Source organism: Coloeus monedula (genome assembly GCF_965178545.1).
Source record: "Coloeus monedula genome assembly, chromosome: 16".
In the NCBI taxonomy this organism is placed as follows: domain Eukaryota; kingdom Metazoa; phylum Chordata; class Aves; order Passeriformes; family Corvidae; genus Coloeus; species Coloeus monedula.
The window spans coordinates 4,129,517-4,147,462 of NC_138796.1; the positions used below are offsets into that span (position 1 = coordinate 4,129,517).

Here is a 17,946-nt window from a genome sequence, read left to right on the forward strand (position 1 = left end):
AATAGAACTCATAACACCATCACAAAATGAGGGTTATGCCATAACGCCTTTTCACAACACCAAAACAATCTCCAAATTCAAAGTAAACGCTCAGAAACTTTTCTTCCTACCTGGTTTTACAAGCTGGCTCATGTCTGCCAGCACCACAAGCACCTGTGCACTTTGTTGTACGGGAATTTTTAAATACTGATTGTTCAGGATATATGGCCTATAAAAATGAAACCTCAAAGCTACACATTCTCACCCCGAGTTCAAAACAAAGCCCACGCTCTGGAACGAGGGCTGCTGACTGCACTTGCGGAGAATGGCACGGGCTCTGCATCATCCCTGGAGAACCCCAGCGCCGATGACAAAACCATAACAAACCCGCGTGCATTTTAAGCAGTAAATCCGAAAACCCAGGGACTACAAAGCGAGCCGGATCCAACAGCTCCGAGCACAGCCTCTCGCTTCTTGAAACTGGCTGTAAACACGGGAAGGGAGGGGCCAGGCGCCTGCCAAGCCAAGCAGAAACTTGTGAGTAACTTAGAGAGGCAAAACAAGTGCAGCGCAGGCAGCGGCTCCCAGCGCGGTGCCTGGCGCTGGCCGGGCCAGCACCATGTTCCCCGAGAGAGCCACGCCGGGGCCTGGCGGCCGGCTCCGTGCCTCGGGAGGGCGGCTCGGGGCAGGGCCACACGGGAATTAAAGGTGAGAGAGGCTGCGGAGCACGGCGGGGCCGTGGGAGCCGGCGGCGGGCGCGACGCGCGGTGCCGCTGCCTGCCCGGGCGGGGGCTGCGCGTCCAGCGCGGTGCCGGGCTGGGAACGGGAGGATCCGGGCAGCGCTGGGGCCGCCGCAGCCGGGGCACTGTAAACAACAGGCTGCAGCCTCCACTTAAGCAACAGAGGCAACCTGGGGCTGCAGAGCTGCCGGTGGCCGCGCAGGGAAGGGGGCAGCGGGGACTGAGCGAGCCGCGGTGCTGCGCGCAGGGCTCCGAGCAGTGACCCGGACTGTGCCGTGGTTGGGAGGGACAAAAGGCACGGCTGGGTGCGAAATGCTGAGCGGGGCCTGCGGAGCACAGCGCAGCGAGCAGGTTCAGTGCCTTCGCTGGTAAGTGAGCATTAAACACGGGGCATTTCGGCTGTAGCGGCAGAAATACCTCACCTCGGAACTTAAAAGTCAGCAAGAAAATCTGAGAAAATGCTTTGATTTTGGATTTTATTTTTTGCTCATTCCAGAGGTAAATACTGGCATTTCCCTAAGATTACTATTTAACACAGCAAATCGTCTGCCATTTCTATCATCAAAACGGAATTGTCGTGTTTAACTGCACTTAACAGGACGTTAAGGAAAAAAAAGGGCAGTGACTAAAACCACTTGTGAAACCAGACATCCCCCTGCTCTGTAAAATACAAAGCCTGGTAACAAAGACTGTTGATCTTCTGAGACAATATACAGGCAAGTTATTCAGTGGCTGATGTAACTCAGTCTGGAGTAATCAAAGCTACATGCTTAAGGATAAACCTACATAATAGAATTATGTGATTGTATCCATGCCTGTGCTTAGTCACCTTTGCACTCACGAGAATGCATGTATTTGCAATATCTAGTTCCAGTCTGCTGCTTTGCTTGAATCGAGTCATAACAGTTGAATGAGGTGTAGTTTTGATTCCCTTCAACTGCAAAAAACAACAGCTTTACTTTTTCTTTCTTAAAAACTTAACAGATGCTGCCTGAAAACAACCTGGGTTGTTTTTGGTGCTCAAAAATAGAATGAGGATGGAAAGACAACATAGATATGATACAGTCCACTCATACACAACAATATAGCTGAAGAACTGATGTGAGAAAATGAACTGAAAAAGCCAAGTTTTCCCACAAAGGCGAAAACAAGCTTTGAAAACAACAGAACTTCTGGTGCTGTCACAGAAGCCACTTCTCTGAGGAAATCCAACATAGGACAGTGGAATAAAAATTTGCTTGCCTGCCTAAAATTACTGTATTTTTAGCCTGATTTCTGGCTCAGCTTATGGTACTTAGAAGAAAAATGCACACAAAACAACTGCAGTGGGAAATAAAACATGGAAGTTGACACAATTTTGGGACAAATTCTGTACTATGGCTGAAGAGTCAAAGAATTAGCACCAGGGAGATGCAGTCACGTACCCGTATGCTTACAGACCCCACACAGTATAATTTAGCCATCTGCTTCATGGAGTGTAGCATGTTGTCTAGTAGCATTCATTTTCATTGCACAATGTTTACTGTGGATTGATTTAATCTTGCTCTCTCTCTGGAAAGAATCCAGGTATGCGTGCTTATACTTTGCTATAGGTGCTGAAAGGGAAGCACACAAAACCACAGGAGTATGTGACAGACAGGGTACGTGACATGGGAAATCACCTGCTGCACCAGCTCTGCACCGTCCCTGACATGGGCTGCCATGAGTAAAAGCCATGATTTTAAGGCTGTGCCTGTTTTGAGTTGTACTTCAGAGATTATTTCTTGTTTCTGCACTTCGGAAAGAGACTTTACACAATTGCTTTGAAGTTCACTTGGTTTCAGTTAAAACGCTCTCTCTTGACTGATGATAAAGCAAAGATGGCTGGGCCACAACTGCTGATAGTAGCATACTTTTTTAAAGAATTCGAGCTATTTTGAGAGGAAATGATAGCTGATTCTTGCCTTTTTGGAAACTCAGACTGCCCTGATATTAGGTTCCCTGGACTACAGAGGTTCATTGTTTTTTTGAAACGAAATGGTTATAAGGTTGGAAGTCTGAATACAAACTGACCTATTTAAAAAAAAAAAACAAAACCAAACTCCCCCTCCTTACACCTCATTTCCCAGTATCCTCTAGTCTTTGTCAATTTTATCAGTGATCCAGTACACATCCACCATACTGCCTTGGATGTGCCTCTTAAGAAACTTTTTTTCAAGGTAAAGCTTATTTAACATCTTAAGAGATCTCTATTTTCCATCACATTGTGAAGATTTGTGCTTCAGCTTATATCCTTCCACTCTTCAGTAGTTACCCTTATGTATTATTAGCTATATACAAGGTACTGTTTGACAGGGTTTTCTTAAATTGTATTACTATTCATATATACATCAATACTTAAAGATAGTTTACAACTTACTTCTGTTGAGTGTCCTGTATCAACTAATTTACCAGGTTTCATTTAAATTACAACTTCAGAACATGTATTAGTCTCATGAAATTTTGAATCACAGTTGACTTTCTTCTAGACTAACAACATCAGTTATGTGACACATGTAATCTTTAAATTCAAAATGTTTTCTTCACAGTACTTTGCATTTCATTTAGAATGTAATATTTTAACAACACTTTCACTGTTTCTCTCTCTACAGAAAAGCTGGTAACCAGCAAAGAAGACACAAAAGCTAAAATCACTATGTGGAGCTGTGAAGCCTTAATCAACAGTACCGAGAACAGTGAGGACCAGCATCTCTGCCATGACTTTGACCTCGTGCTTTCCATCTTTTCCCTACTCTACCTCATTATATGTTTCCCAATTGGCCTTTGTTACAATGGCCTGCTGGTCCTAGTTAACCTCTACAACAAAGCTACTATGACTATGCCAGATGTTTACTTCGTCAACATTGCCGTTGCCGGTCTCATCATCAACACTCTGGCACCAATGTACCTGCTAGGTCTTGCCAATACAAAATGGGCCATCTGGAATTCCAACAATGAAGTTTATATTACCTTTCTTATTTTATTCAACGTCTCATCATTAGTTACCATGTACTCTACCACACTGCTCAGTCTGGACTACTACATTGAGCGTGCTCTGCCCAGGACTTACATGTCCAGTGTGTACAACACCAAACACGTCTGTGGGTTCATCTGGGGCGGTGCCATGCTCACAAGCTTCTCATCTCTCCTGTTCTACGTCTGCAACCACGTGTCCACCAAAATAATTGAGTGTTCCAAGATGCAGAACCAGGAAGCAGCAGATGCCATCATGGTGTTCATCGGGTACGTTGTACCCGCCATCGCTGTTCTCTACGCGCTGACGCTGATCCTGCGGATACGCAAGGAGGCCACGCCACTGGATCAGGACACTGGGCGCTTGGATCCATCAGTGCACAGGCTGCTGATTGCCACAGTCTGTACCCAGTTCACCCTGTGGACACCCTATTACGTTATTCTCTTGGTAAGCACGTTTACTAACCTACGAGGAAGAATTCCAGATGTAAATTCCATTCAAATATTACACTTCGCCACGATTTTGTCAAAATTCCTGGCTTTCTCCAGCAGCTTTGTCATGCCTCTGCTCTACAGATACATTAACAAAAACTTCCCCAACAAATTACGAAGGTTGCTTAAAAAGATACACTGTGGGAATCAAGGGTGTTCTCACGAGCGCACAGTGGTACAGCAGGTCATGACATAGGTGTGACACAACCCCTGGTGCTCTGTGACTGCCGCGCTGGGTGCTCAGCGCTGGGACTGTGACACTGCTGTGCTGGCACTCAGACATTCGAGAGTCCCAACCAAGAGGCTGGAAGGAGCTTCCATTGCAGTTGAATGCAAGAGTCTTAATTTTCCAGTAGGTGTTTGCTGAAGTGGTGTGAGGCTCTGGCCTGTGTGCTGCAGTACCTGTGACATCTGATACCTTAGTGCACTGAACTGGTGACAAAGGATAAACTCTGTTTTCATGGCTCTGATCTTCCTGTCTGAAGAAATCAACTAAGCAGTTTACTGAAGTCTTAACTGAAGACACAGCACCTTGTATCTTGTATAGGAAAAGGTATTACCTTGTTTTCTGTACAAAGTGATAGTGCTATCCTTGATGAAGTAAATAGAATTTTTCAATGAAGATTATATAGATGATCTTTACTGAAGATCGTATTATCCAATTATACATGTCCAAATAGTAAATGTTAATTATAAATTAAATTATTTAATTTCTTTCTCCATCACTGAATCCCCTCTAAAAGAAGCCTAATTTACTATTTTCAGAAATTATTTTCTCACACAAACTAACCTGTTTTAATGTTTATGGTAAAGTGATTTTTCTTTTAGCTACAACAAATAACAAAAATGTGTTCTAATTTTCCAGTGCTTTGTTTGTATCCTAAAACATTTCAGGAATTCAGAAATATTTATTAACTAATTCTGAGGAAACTTAGAGATGTTCGTTCCACATATTAAAATGAAGGACACAGTCATTTACAAAGTTAAATCAGAATTTAACTAGTAAAGATTGTCTGGCTAAGTGTTATGGTCCACATATGTTCATGTAACAAGAGTAATTATCTTAAAAAATAAATATGTTTATGATTAACATTTTGTATTTTCAAGGGATATGTTTGCAACAAATAAATTAAAACTCTCTTTAAATCTAGGACATCACTGGAGTTTTGGAAATAATATAAAATTCCCCAATACAGGAATCCCAGTCAGCAACAGCTCTTTGCTGACCTCTCAAAAAAGCCTTCCATTGGGATTCTTGGATACACAGTAAAGTCTAGTTTCACACTAGGGATGAAGAAGTCCAATCCAGATCACCAAATTTTACTGGTTATATGAAATACGTAAGAAACACAGACATGCTGCAGGAAGCACATAAAGAGTTACAACAACAAAACTACAAAGCACTGACCCAAAACCTACCTGTTCTTGTGCTGCTGTTGCATTAATGACAGGAGGGGGGATACAAGTGAAACTGATACTCTCCCACTGGTGTGGGGCCACAAGACATTTCTGTCACTTGATACATGCTACAGCATCATTTTGTTGCTTAATCTGTCACAGCACAACTCAAATCCCATGTGACTTCATTAAAAAAATGTGACTTTTCAAGCTTCACGTACGGAGCAAGACCAGAACTGAACATTTCCCACTGCTCAGAGCACAGTCTTGTCTGGTAACTGGTCCTAGTCTGTCAGCAGAGGTACACACTGAAGTTTTACATGAAAAGCATATGAGGAACAGACCTTTCAGACCTTTTCCCTTCAAGCAATTTCTTCCCATAGTCTTCTTTGCTTATCCTCTTTATCTACAAGCATCTCTAAGTTACCAACATCCTGGTGGAAGACTTTCCATTAATCTTTACTTTTTTAATAGCTTTTCAGATTTTATTGAATTTTTTTAACCCTTATAGCCTAGAGAGTAAATAACCTGTTTCTGTGGTGTTTTCAGTTTTAGCCTGTTGATGAAAGCCATGTTAAGGAATGAAGCTGTTCCTTATCACTGTGTCCCAGCTCACACACTCATTTATAGTGATTCTGTGCTGACATACATGATACTGGCTGCTTTCTAGGTTTTGCCCCCCTTGTGAGATTTTCTATAAATTTCTATACATCTTGAGCATTCAGGCTCACTTCCACACAGAAGTGTTTAAGAACAAAATCTTTCCTTACAGCTGTCAAGCAAACAAGACTCCTTCTTCCCATCTGAGGAAAATGAGGTTTCTTAATGCACCACATTAAATCTCTCATATAAAATCTGTTAAAGAAATTCTCTGCCATTATGCAGGAAGGGAGGAACTGGCTTATCTGGTGTGAATAGAGGCTTTCAGAACTGGGACGCTGCCAGAACGGTGTGGCTGAGCAGGCAGCATTAAGTGCAATTTCAACTTCCATGTTGCTTCCTCACTTCCATCTCCTCCTTCTCTTAAGGCATCTTATTTTCTGTCTCTAACAGAACTGTTGCCTTTATTTCTGTTCTTTTCTCTCTGTGTTAAACTCCCAGTTTAAGATCATGGCTCTTCTATAATTTCTCTTTATTGTTTTCACTTCTCTGCACAATTTATTTAACTTTCTTTTCTCTCCCATCCCTGCTTGGTCTTGCACACCTGGTACTATTCAATACTCATGTTTACTTCTTCACACTGACTCCTTTACAATGATCCTTTACAAAAATCTTATTCAGTGATTGGACATTACAAATAAATTTATGTACTAAAATGGAAGCTGCTATTTAAGAGATGTAGAAAGACAGATTTTTATGTAATTTACCCGTGGGGTATCAAATCTGGTTTTTTCCTAATCTTTTTTACTGCAACGGGTATTTGTCTGTATCCTTGATAAACACTAAATGTGATGGCAATCATACATACAACAACTTGGATAATTTAATGAACAAGACTGGTATCCACTCAACCTCCTTTAAAAATTAATTTGATGTATTTGTTGCCTCAAAGAAACTGTGCCATGGATCTGCCTGGCTGCTGTTCTCTTGAGCAAATTCTGAACTTAATTGCAGCACTCTCACCTGGTATCTCTTAAAAAGCAGCATCCTAAAAAGAGAGAGCTTTGCAATATTTATATAAAGAACAGTAGGGGGGCAAGTGCAGTAAAATACTTAAGGAAATACAAGGTATCATAAATTAGGAAGAATGGGACCTTTCCATTTCAAACACCTGAAGGTTTCTGGTGACTGTAAATAGGGGCTTATCTATTACACATTTAAATAGATATTAATAAAATACTGTATATATGCAAGATAAAAATCAGCCTACTGATGTAAAAAGAATCTGCAAAGAGTTTATTAAATTATTTCTTAAACTGTATGATTTAAATGTAAACCTCTGAACAGGAAGGTGTACTGTATGCTTCTGTATGTATATAATGTGTACTAGAAAGTAAGCACTAGTTAAGTGCCATTATTAACAGTGTTATTTTCTCACAAAATTAAACTTAATATTTGAGTTGATCTATGGCTTATAGCCCTCTTGCTGAAGTGCTAATTAAGTCAAATCAATGAACTAACAAAAACGTCATGCTCTGCTTCCGTGTGAGTTACTAACACAGCTAGCTCAAGACAGGTCCTTGTTGACCAACTTCGTAGAGGTCCTAGTTTCAAAAGTTTACATTTCAGAATCAAATTTTGTTGGGCTCTGAAGATGTAATTTCAGTTAATTAAAGAAAGCGATCAGCCACTAGAAAATTCCTGGTTCTATTGCGATGAAGAGACGTGGACTCCAATATCATGTCAAGATACTACAGAAATGGACTTTCTGGAAAGCTTCATAAAGGAAGCATTGGCTCATAATACACTCTAAATAAAAGTGTTCAGGTATATGTGGTCAATAAAATGTGTGATTTTTTTTTGCTTTTGCTTTCTTGATAAAAACCTGTTGCAGACAAGCTTAAACCTGTGTGGCTTCACTGAATCAAAACATAACAGATTGCATGATTTGGATGTCAAATTTCCAGGACATAATTTGACATTATTAAAATCTCATTATTTATCAGCATGAAGTTGGCTGGGAATAAAAGCTAAAAGGCACATACCTCCCCTGATTTTTTTCAGCATAAAGTATCCTGCAGTTAATGAGACAGAGTTAACAGTGCACCTGGAGATCAGTGCAAACATTGGCCACATCCTGACAACTTCCTTTCCTTTGTGCTGCCACAATCAGTTTCCTGCAGAAATTCTCTTGGTTCTCAGAACAACATAAAATAACCCACACCTCTGGCATCCCAAAGAAAACACAGCTTTTAAGAATCTAAAGTACCTTGTAACACATTCATTGCAGTAACCACTGCACATAACCAAAAGATTACTCCCTGTGGATCAATTCGTTTACCCTACATATATGAAAATATTTTCTTGGCTGTACTTTCAAAATTATTCATTTGTTCCCTTTCAGTGTTCTGTGAAGTGTAGAAAGACAGCAACTAACAGCAAACTCTATTTAAAATAGTTATTGCTAAACCCTTTTAAAAAAACCCTCAGTCCAAGGCACACCTGAGTTTTAAGTCTCAGTCAGAAATAAATGAAAATGGCAACTATCAAAGTGGAAGTTGCAATATTACACCATTTAGTCAAAGCCAAGTATCTGACAGGATGCCCTTACTTCCACACAGTGTTTTAAAGGGTGTGTTCTGCTACTTTAATAGGAGAGCCAGCATCTCTGAACAACTACAGAGCAGGGATTTTCTGATCCTTCATTCCACAGAGCTTTTGGATACATCCAACAAAAGGCTGTTTCTCAGCTGGATTAGTAAAACTCCTCATATACAACACAGATTGAAGGATTTTCAGTGAGAACATAGTTAGTTACTAGGCACCAAGTTCACAAGCCCACAGGTTTTTGAAGGGTGAACAACTACATAAATGCAAGGAAAAAGGGTTGATTAGGTACAACGAAGTCAAGATGTTTACACCAGTACAAACCAGGCTGATGCAGCACCTGAATCTGCCATTATCTGTCAATACAGAGACTTCAGAAGTCAACCACATTTTGGAACAGTCACAGAAAATACTCATCCAACTACTGCATAACAGGAGAATATTGCAACCCAAGGTTGCAAAGAAAATTCGACACTGCTGCCACAAGCCTCAGAAGGAAGTTACACCATTTTTTTTCCTTGTTTAAAACTAAGATTGAATTAAATTTTTTTTGTGCTGTGGGTATGTGCACAGGTAATGCCCTATTTATCACTGCTTAATAAAAATGAAAGCAGCCCAGTGTCTAGGCTGGAGACCTCGTGAGCTTCACTGCAGCAGCATGGGACTGGTAAGAAAAGCAGAACCCGCCCAAGTGCCACTCTCAGTTCCACTGTTTGCTGGGAACTCGGAGAGGAATTGATTCTTGCCCAAGTTTCTGCAGCTGTGAAGTGCTCAACACACTGATAGATCTGAAACATCTGCTCCTAGATTAATTTATGTTGTTTCTTAATAAGCAAAACCTTGGGTATTTCTTGAGTATCTCGTGCAATACCTTTTCCAAGTGAAAGCAATCTAACGGTACAAACCCAGCTGTGCAGACTGCCATGGCAACAAATCTGAAGTGTGAAATGTTTCCTCTGATGAATTTCCTTTAGTTTTCCATTATATATCAAAACACTTTGACATATGCTGACTACATGCTTTTTCCATCAGGAGAGCAGATCTATTATCTCCTTTGTCATCCTACTTTCTTCCCACCAAGTCTTTCCCTTACCTTGAAAATCCATGTGATTTCCTTATATTCCTTCCTTCTAAAGAACTGGCACCTTTAATTACATCCGCAAGAATTGTCAAAAATATTCACAGTCTGCAGCAGGCAGAATTTCCGTACAATTACAAATCATGACAGTAAAACACTTTAAAGTACCAGATTCTCATTAGAGTGCTTATTAATTAAGTATAAAAATATATTTTTAAAAAACCTCTTTCTATCAAAAGTTCTTTAAAGCAAGATTTATAACCAGAAGTGAATGCATTTAATCTAGTTTAAAAAGTACTTGCACGCTTTTCCCCCTTCTTAAATACATTATCCCAGAGGTGCTGCCAGTGGCACTGATGGGCTCAACCTTGGCCAGTGGCAGGTCCATCTTGGGGTCAGCTGGAATTGGATCTGTTGGACATGGAGAAGTTTCTGGCAGCTTCCCACAGAAGCCACCCCTGTAACCTCTTCCCTGCCTCTGCTATCCAAACCTTGCCATGCAAACCCGGTACAATTACTAATTACAAAGCTAACTGAAAAGCCTAATTTTAGTCCCCCAAAATTTGTAAACTTAAGCTAGAATTTATCTTGAAGTCGGTAGAATTTCTGCACTGTTTCTTATGTCCAAAACCTTTAAAAGATCATTTTGAAATGAATTCTGGTATTGGTTTATGAAAGCTGTTTTAGAAACTCCATCTGGTGGTCACTGGCAGAATGCTCTTTCAGTTCCCAAAAGCAGTAAGATCAGTAAAATTAGTTAGATTTAAATTCATCTTTAGGCGAAAAAACCACAACAACTCAGTCCCAGTTTCTGTTAAACACAGATATGTACAGCTGGTGCTGTCTGCAAGCAGTGAGGGTATTACTACAAGTATTTAGAGGAAACAACATTAACCTCAACTTGTACAGCCAACTGCTGCTGTGAGGGAGAGGCAGGTAAGAGACAATTCTGTTGCAAGAAACAAATCTCAACAATGGTTAATTTTAGTTTTGAACCTAAGAGAAGGATATTTAAGCAGGCTACTAGGTCTGACTATTCACAAGGAAGAACTATTTATTAAAAAGCACATGTTTCTTGTATTGTTTCATGAAACATCTGTTACTGGTCATTGTGGTTGACAAGATGCTCAAAGACCAAAGGAGGTGCCATTCCCATTCAGCTTGAGAGTATTGTAATTCTTTCTAATTAAGTATGGTTTCACTAGTTCACAATGAAATAGATTTCTTAATTAAGAGAGAAGTCTGAAATTTTTCAGGCCCAGCCTACGTGCAGTTAAATAATCATTCCAGCACCTGCAGTGCTATGCGGAGACCAGCTCTCTTATTAAAACTTGCCATTAGAAAAAGCTTTTTTCCACCCTTTAGTAGAATGTTATTTTGAAATACAGGCAATTTTTGAGCTCTTGTAGCTGAGTTACACAGATGATTTACCCGTATTGAGGAATTTATTTTGTGATTGATAGAAACATTACTGTATAGTAATAATAATAAAATACTGGTTAGTAAAACAACTCACACTACAAACAGTGCTCCAATAAGCCAATAATAAAATCACGAATCGTGAACCACAGGCAAGGAACCCTGAGACGTGAAGGCAGCAATCACACAGCAGCCAGCATGGCTGTTCTAGGAGAAAAGGAAGAAATGTTGATTTACAACTGGCCTCTGAGGTGCAGGTAATCATTAATAACCAGTGCTTATGGATAAACATCACCAGCCTGGGCTTTCTTAACCCCATCCAAGTAGAGAGAGCAAGACTATCAAATTTTACAATTTCACATAGCTCAGTGTACCTTATAAATAAGCAGAAGCATCTGAATTCCATTTCAAAAACCACACTTAAAAAAACCCTTCCTAAACCAAACATGCAGGGAATATAATACAATAAAGCCATGCGAGGTTTTTTAATTCTAAAATGAATCTATACACAAAATTCCTTTAACTTTCTTCCAACTAGCAATTCTTGGTTCTCTGTACAACTTCCCTCATGTTTTGGGGTTTGGTGGTTTGAGTTTTTTGGGGGAGGGGTGTCCTTTTTAATATCAAAGGCCTGATGTTCTACAGTGTTTTAATCAAGGACACAAATTTGCTTGCTGTCAAGTAAGACTAAACACAGGTAAAATTAACAGCAAGGCCTTTCACAAGAACAGTTTTACAGAGTGACTGGCAACTGTGCATCAATATAACAAAAGCCTTAGAAGAGCTGCCCCTCTCAAAAATTAGGGTTTTTTTCACCCAGGACTTTTGAGGTATTGCATTAATATAAGTGGCTTTAATGTTTTAAAATGCCACCAAGAAAAGCTTCCAATATTTAAGCTCAGCCAAATAGCAATCTTTGACTAGCACAGTGGCTTATATCCCACACTCAAGTTACTTCTTACACAACAACAATAGAAGAAAAATTAAGGTGGAAATACATGACAGTTGATAAAAAACATCTTTGAAACAAAATTGCAGTGTATTGCACGATTCAAAATTCCAGTAACAATGCAACTGCTTTTCATCATCATACACTGGGGTATAGGCAGTAACAGTCATTTAAAATTCCAAAACAATCCTATCATTCCACACAGGGATGGTTTTCTTAGTAACCTTACATCCAAAAGGCAAGAAAAGATACGTTAATTGAAAGAAGAAGGCAACAGTGTGGTCTGAAAAGAAACTTCAGGCTTCTCATGCAGGATTAGCTCCCTAACAATAATTAGTAACCCACAGAATCCAGCCCAGTCCTTGGACTAACTGCAGGTTGATGCAACCTCTGGTCCCAGGATCCTCGATCACCCTGTGGCTGTTTGATGTTGCACCAAGCAAACAAATGCTCTAATGCTCAACTGAGCATTGCAGCTCTTTGCTGAACAACTGATCACCATGATTCAGAGCAAGACAGGATCACCATCTCCATAATACTTCACAGGATGGATATGCCTGAAGCCAGAGAATAAAAAGACTGAAATCTCCAGGGTTGCAGCATCTCACAAGCCAGAAGCACTGAACGGTGTTTGTTAGAAAAGATGGAGAAGGTTCTCTCATCTGGCACACATGGATAGGAAAGAAAGAGCCTTCACTTCAAATTAAACCTCCTGTCAGGGATCTGTGCTCTGCTAAACACATCAGTAATATGGGTCAATTAAGAGAAATTATTGGTGTTGGTTAAAAAAAAAAAAATCATTCACATCTGCTTTCTTTATGGCAACATCTGTCACCCAGTACTGGAGATATTTATTTTGCCACATGAACAGTTGTGTTCAAAAATAAACCCGAGTTTTGCCCACCACAGCACACTGTAGGTGGTTAGTGGCTGTACATGTTATCAGCCCATCCTGAAATATTGGCACAGCATCTCACAACTATTTCACTTCTGTAACTTCACCTTTCCTGCCTCCATCCTATCCTGAAAATCACTATCATACACCCACCTTTTCCACTGAGAGCAAGTAAACTAATACATGAAATTTCACCAAAAAATAACAAATCCATAAATCACTGATAAAAATAATTATGACATTATGCATCATCCCAAACACAATCACTTAACCATTTTCTGCAGCTTTATGAAACCCTTATACAACTGAGCACTGGTCTGCTTGCCACTATCCTCATATGACTTGTACCCTGTGATCATTTAAGCAAATTAAACAAACTGGTTTATTGTTTTTTTCTGAGGAAAGATGCAGCTGGCCACATAACAGCAATATTTTTGCTTTTCTTTTACTAATGCATTAACTGTGACAGTAACAGCACAGCGAGCTGCTGCCAAAACTCCACCTGGGAGCTCTTAACATACCTCAAAATTTGTTTTTGTTTCTGTAGATGAGGCAGAATTGCAGCTATTGAGATGGGAATCAGCAAGGTCTAAACGGAATAAAGAATACAGAGTTGGGAAACTTTGATTTTCTAACCTCTATTTCTCCTCTGGCTTTCAATTTATTCCATCATCTTGGAAGAATAAATTTCTCAGTAGCCAAACATAAACGTGATGCTTTCTGATGTGCAAGTCTCTCAATCTGTGTACAGTTCTGAAACAGTGCTGTGCTACTTGCACCTGATTCCAAGTAGGAAACATGTTCTTGCCCCCTAAATACCACTGAATAATGAAGTTTAACAGAAGTTTCAGACAAAGTATGAGCTAATGTCTGTAAATGTGAATGCAACTTTGAAGATGGGAGCTTTCTCTTCGATTACTTTTTCTTTTTAAAGATGGGAAGTGTAAAAAATAGCTTCTCTCTTTTTACTTTTCTGATTCTATTTATACCATCTTCTCATCAGCAGATAAGTTCCCTTGGAGCTCTGCTTACCCAGCCCATGCATTGTCACACCCGAGGTTACTGAATAACAGGAAATGTGGCCTCAACACTGCTGTGTCAGGGCTTATCTGCAAGGGAGTTACTCCTTGCCCCCCGACTGCTCATTAACTCAGAGTCACTGAAACCTTTGTAAAGAGTGGTTTGAATATTCCTTGAATTGGTGCAGTCATTGATTTGCCTTTCTTTTACTAATAAACACCAAGGGCACAGCCAAATAGCCTTGTGTGTACACCCACCCAAGGCAAATTCAACAAGATATAAACCCTCAGCAGTTTGCTCCTGGCTCACAGCCAATAAATAATATTAGTTCCCCCTCTCTGCCCCCAGCAGGGCCCGGAGTTATCAATAAGGGACCTATTCAAAGCACTTCAGTGGAAAATACAGCAACAAAACCACGCTGCAACTGTTCAGCATTGCCTCAAGTGCACAAGTGATCCATTCTGGAAGCTCCAAAGTTAAGTTGATGACCAAAACCCTCCTGAAATTTTTCTGTAATTTCAAAAACAATCATTTCACTATGCCTGCATGGTTTGGTGTGCTCTCTGTACAGCCCTCAGTCCTAGAAAGAATAAGGTGACACTTGAAATTTGCATCTTTACTGAAAAACCAACAGAAAAAGGAAAGAGTCACCTGATTTGCACGTAACAACAATGCACATTTTTTCTTTACCATTCTTAACTATGAGAACTTAGCATCAACAGAATGAGCCTGGATTAGGGTACAGCTCACAGGGAAATGCAACATACAAAACACCTGCACTACACTGCCACTGTCCCCAAGGTTTTGGAGGAGCTACTGCAAATAAAAGGGAAACAAGAAACAACCTACCCAGTCCAACAAACTGCTACATATGATAATCAAAACCACAGGCTCTCTGTGAATTACAGTATTCTGAATAAAGGCCATTGGAAAGCACATTTCACAGAGCCCCTGAACTACTGAAGAGCTGTTCTGGAGGACAGTTCCTTCACAAAGAACATGAACCTTCATCCTGAAAATCAAAATGTCTCTGAGCTACAGCTGCAACCCAAGACCCTCCATCTGGTTTACCTCTAGTCTCAAGAAAGCATTCAGGAGCAGTTGTGCTAACCTGCAGGTGGAAATGTAGACCAAGTGCTAAAATATCTTCTCCAAGTAACCCACAACTTCAATTTTGAAATCTAGACTCGTATACATTTGTCTCGTTTCATTTTTCTGAAGTGTTCTGGCAGTTTCCACGTGTTTTTTCGTGAGTCTTGTTAAAGTACAACAAGTAGGAAGCCATGAAAACAGAGTGCTGATACACTGGTCACAAATTACCCTCTCAACCCACGAACGCCATTGCAGGTTACTAGAAGATTACAACAGAAATGCCCTTCCCCATGTGCTGGTAAGAGAAAACACGATGCTACTGATACATCCCAGACAGACGGGCTGCACTAAAAAAAATCATGAGCCAAGCCTTTCTTGCTTATTTATATCTGAGGCTTTAATAACACTATTCAACATGGTCATGCTGAGCCAGACCTGAAACATCCTCCATACTCAAAATCTTGTCTTTTAACACCTCACGGGCATTCCAGAGCATCTGGAAAAATAATTTATTGCATGTATACAATAACAGGAGTGTTCCAAAAGCCCTCGGAAAAATAGAAATACACCTATTTTTAAGCAGGGATCTTAATGCTTTGACATGCCCTGCTTTGTGTTGAGTTCTTGTTGTATTAAGCAAAGGGCGTGGTGTGGTATTTATTCCACAGGCTTTTCCTTTTCTAGACCTCTAGCACTTCAAACAGCGCACTGGGAAAAAATGCAATTGCAAAGGCTGGCCAGTGAGAGTAGGATTACTTCACGAACAGGAAAAAAAAATCCACTGGATGGCCTCACATACTTAGAAATGGCAGGGACAAACACTACTTTTCTGTTCTAAAATATCTCACTGCAGAGGAGAATCTGAACTTTAAAGTCACATGATGATGAAACCATAGGTTTGCTAAACATGCAACGTGTATGGTTTGAATGACTTCAACCAAGTTCCTGTTCCCCTTACAGAACTGCATGTTTTTTCAGTCAGCAAGCACCCGGATTTTTCACTGTGATGTACAGCAGCTGAAGAAGTTATTGTAATATACACACTCTGCTTTCTACAGAAATACAAAGCTCTATAAGCTCCAAACAGTAATTGTATTTCAACTGACATTTCACAGTGAAAGGCTCAGCCTGTTTTTTCTGTGGAACATTTCCTTGAAAAGGTAAGTGCTTTATATTATTTTGAATATGCAATGTTTTGTTCAGGAGGCTCAAATAGTGAAGCTGAGGTCGTAATTAAAAACTTCTCATTTTCCCTTCTTTAACAACACAATTTGAACTACACAAACTGAAATACTGTATCTGGGAAAGGTCCTCAGCTGAAATGTGTAATAAAGCTGAAATTTGTGCTAAAGCTGGGCATTAAGTAGAGAAAATGTGAAGACTGTTTTCCAGTAAGTACTTCACTCCCGTTGAACCAATGGGAGCTGGATGATGAAATACTGTTCAGTGGTCTGGACAAACGACTCCGACCATTGCCTAAAACCAGTCTTTTAAAGGATGGACATTGTCAGATAATCTTAACCCCGCTACAGGAATTGTATAGGACAGGAAACACGTCAGTGATGCTGCTTGGAGATTGTTTAAGTTACTGTTAGTTCCTTTATATTCTAGAAAAGTAAAACCAAAAGTTTTCGGTTTCTCAGGAACTGGTACTTTTCCGTAAGTTAAGGGTAGGATTTCTTAAGTCTTTACAACTTCAAATACTTGCCCAAGAGTAGGAATTGTGATCTTACAAGAAAGAAGAATACAGTATTTCACGTTTTAGTCTCTTACATAATGCAAGCTGCCTCCATCTTTTAACTTGGCAGGCGTAGTGTGAACAGAAAGGACATCTTCACCCCCCGGATCATGTGTTTTGCTCAAGTCGATGCAGGACATGCCCACCAAGAGCAGAGTTTCACAAGCAATGTTACATGTATTGCTTTATGACTGGATGAAAGAATATTTTCCTTCTAAAGGCTGGTGACAGAATGCAGAAAGACTGCCCTACCAAACCTTTTATAGAGGAAGAGTTCTGGCTGCCAGGGAGAAACTCCCCTGGTTTAGGAGCTTTTCCTTCTAGACTTTAAATAAACACAAGTCTCCTTGAAACCAAGCTCTCCTTTTGCAGCAGTTAAACATCAAAGTGGGGATGAGGAACCCAAACCCAGTGAAATCTTAGGGACTGGGTCCCCTCAGTACTGGAACTCCTTTCACAACTTGCTGTTTTTAAACTGCTTTCTGAACACTGTGCTCACTGTGTTGGAAGTGAAGTGGAATGTATTCACCATGCTTCAGAAAGTAAAAATCAAACATATTTGCTTTAACTGCTGAATTATAGGAGGGAAACAGGGATAGAAAGAGGAAAAAAAAAATCCAAGGAAAAAGTGAGGCCACATGAAGTTAAGGAAGGATTTGTAATATGACTAATGGCCAGTTAAAGTAAGGGGGACCTGGGATAAAGAGACAAAATACTGGAGCATGACAACACAGGGAAAGATAATGCAAGGAGCATATTGCAAATTTCCCTCACTGACTAATCGTAAAACAAACAGAAACAGACCTGGCTCCTGCCATAGTTACCGGTGACTTAAGTGGAAATAACAAAGCCAGTTTATGTCACACTATGTTGTGAGAGAAAAAAAAAAAATCAGGTCTTGAGGTGTTTGCACTGTAAGCTGCAAACACCACTGAAAGAGTGAAGGAC

At 40.2% G+C, this 17,946-nt stretch overlaps 2 protein-coding genes across 5 annotated transcripts in view; one reads left to right on the plus strand and one right to left on the minus strand.

Annotated features, from left to right (window-relative positions):
- The window catches only part of GPR146 (G protein-coupled receptor 146), a 45,666-nt gene extending 40,739 nt beyond the window's left edge, over positions 1–4,927 (plus strand). Inside the window, exons 1-2 of one of the 4 annotated variants that reach the window (XM_082292357.1) lie at positions 543–687; positions 3,350–4,927. In XM_082292357.1, the coding sequence (XP_082148483.1) occupies positions 3,394–4,398 (1,005 nt within the window). In that variant the 5' untranslated portion in view covers positions 543–687; positions 3,350–3,393 and the 3' untranslated portion in view covers positions 4,399–4,927. Of the gene's footprint in view, positions 1–542; positions 688–1,006; positions 1,088–2,201; positions 2,286–3,349 lie in introns of those variants that run through there. The other 3 variants (XM_082292356.1, XM_082292355.1, XM_082292354.1) reach the window with 3 other exon arrangements.
- Positions 1–17,946, minus strand: part of CHLSN (cholesin) — a 120,509-nt gene that overhangs the window by 71,825 nt on the left and 30,738 nt on the right. The window lies entirely within an intron of this gene.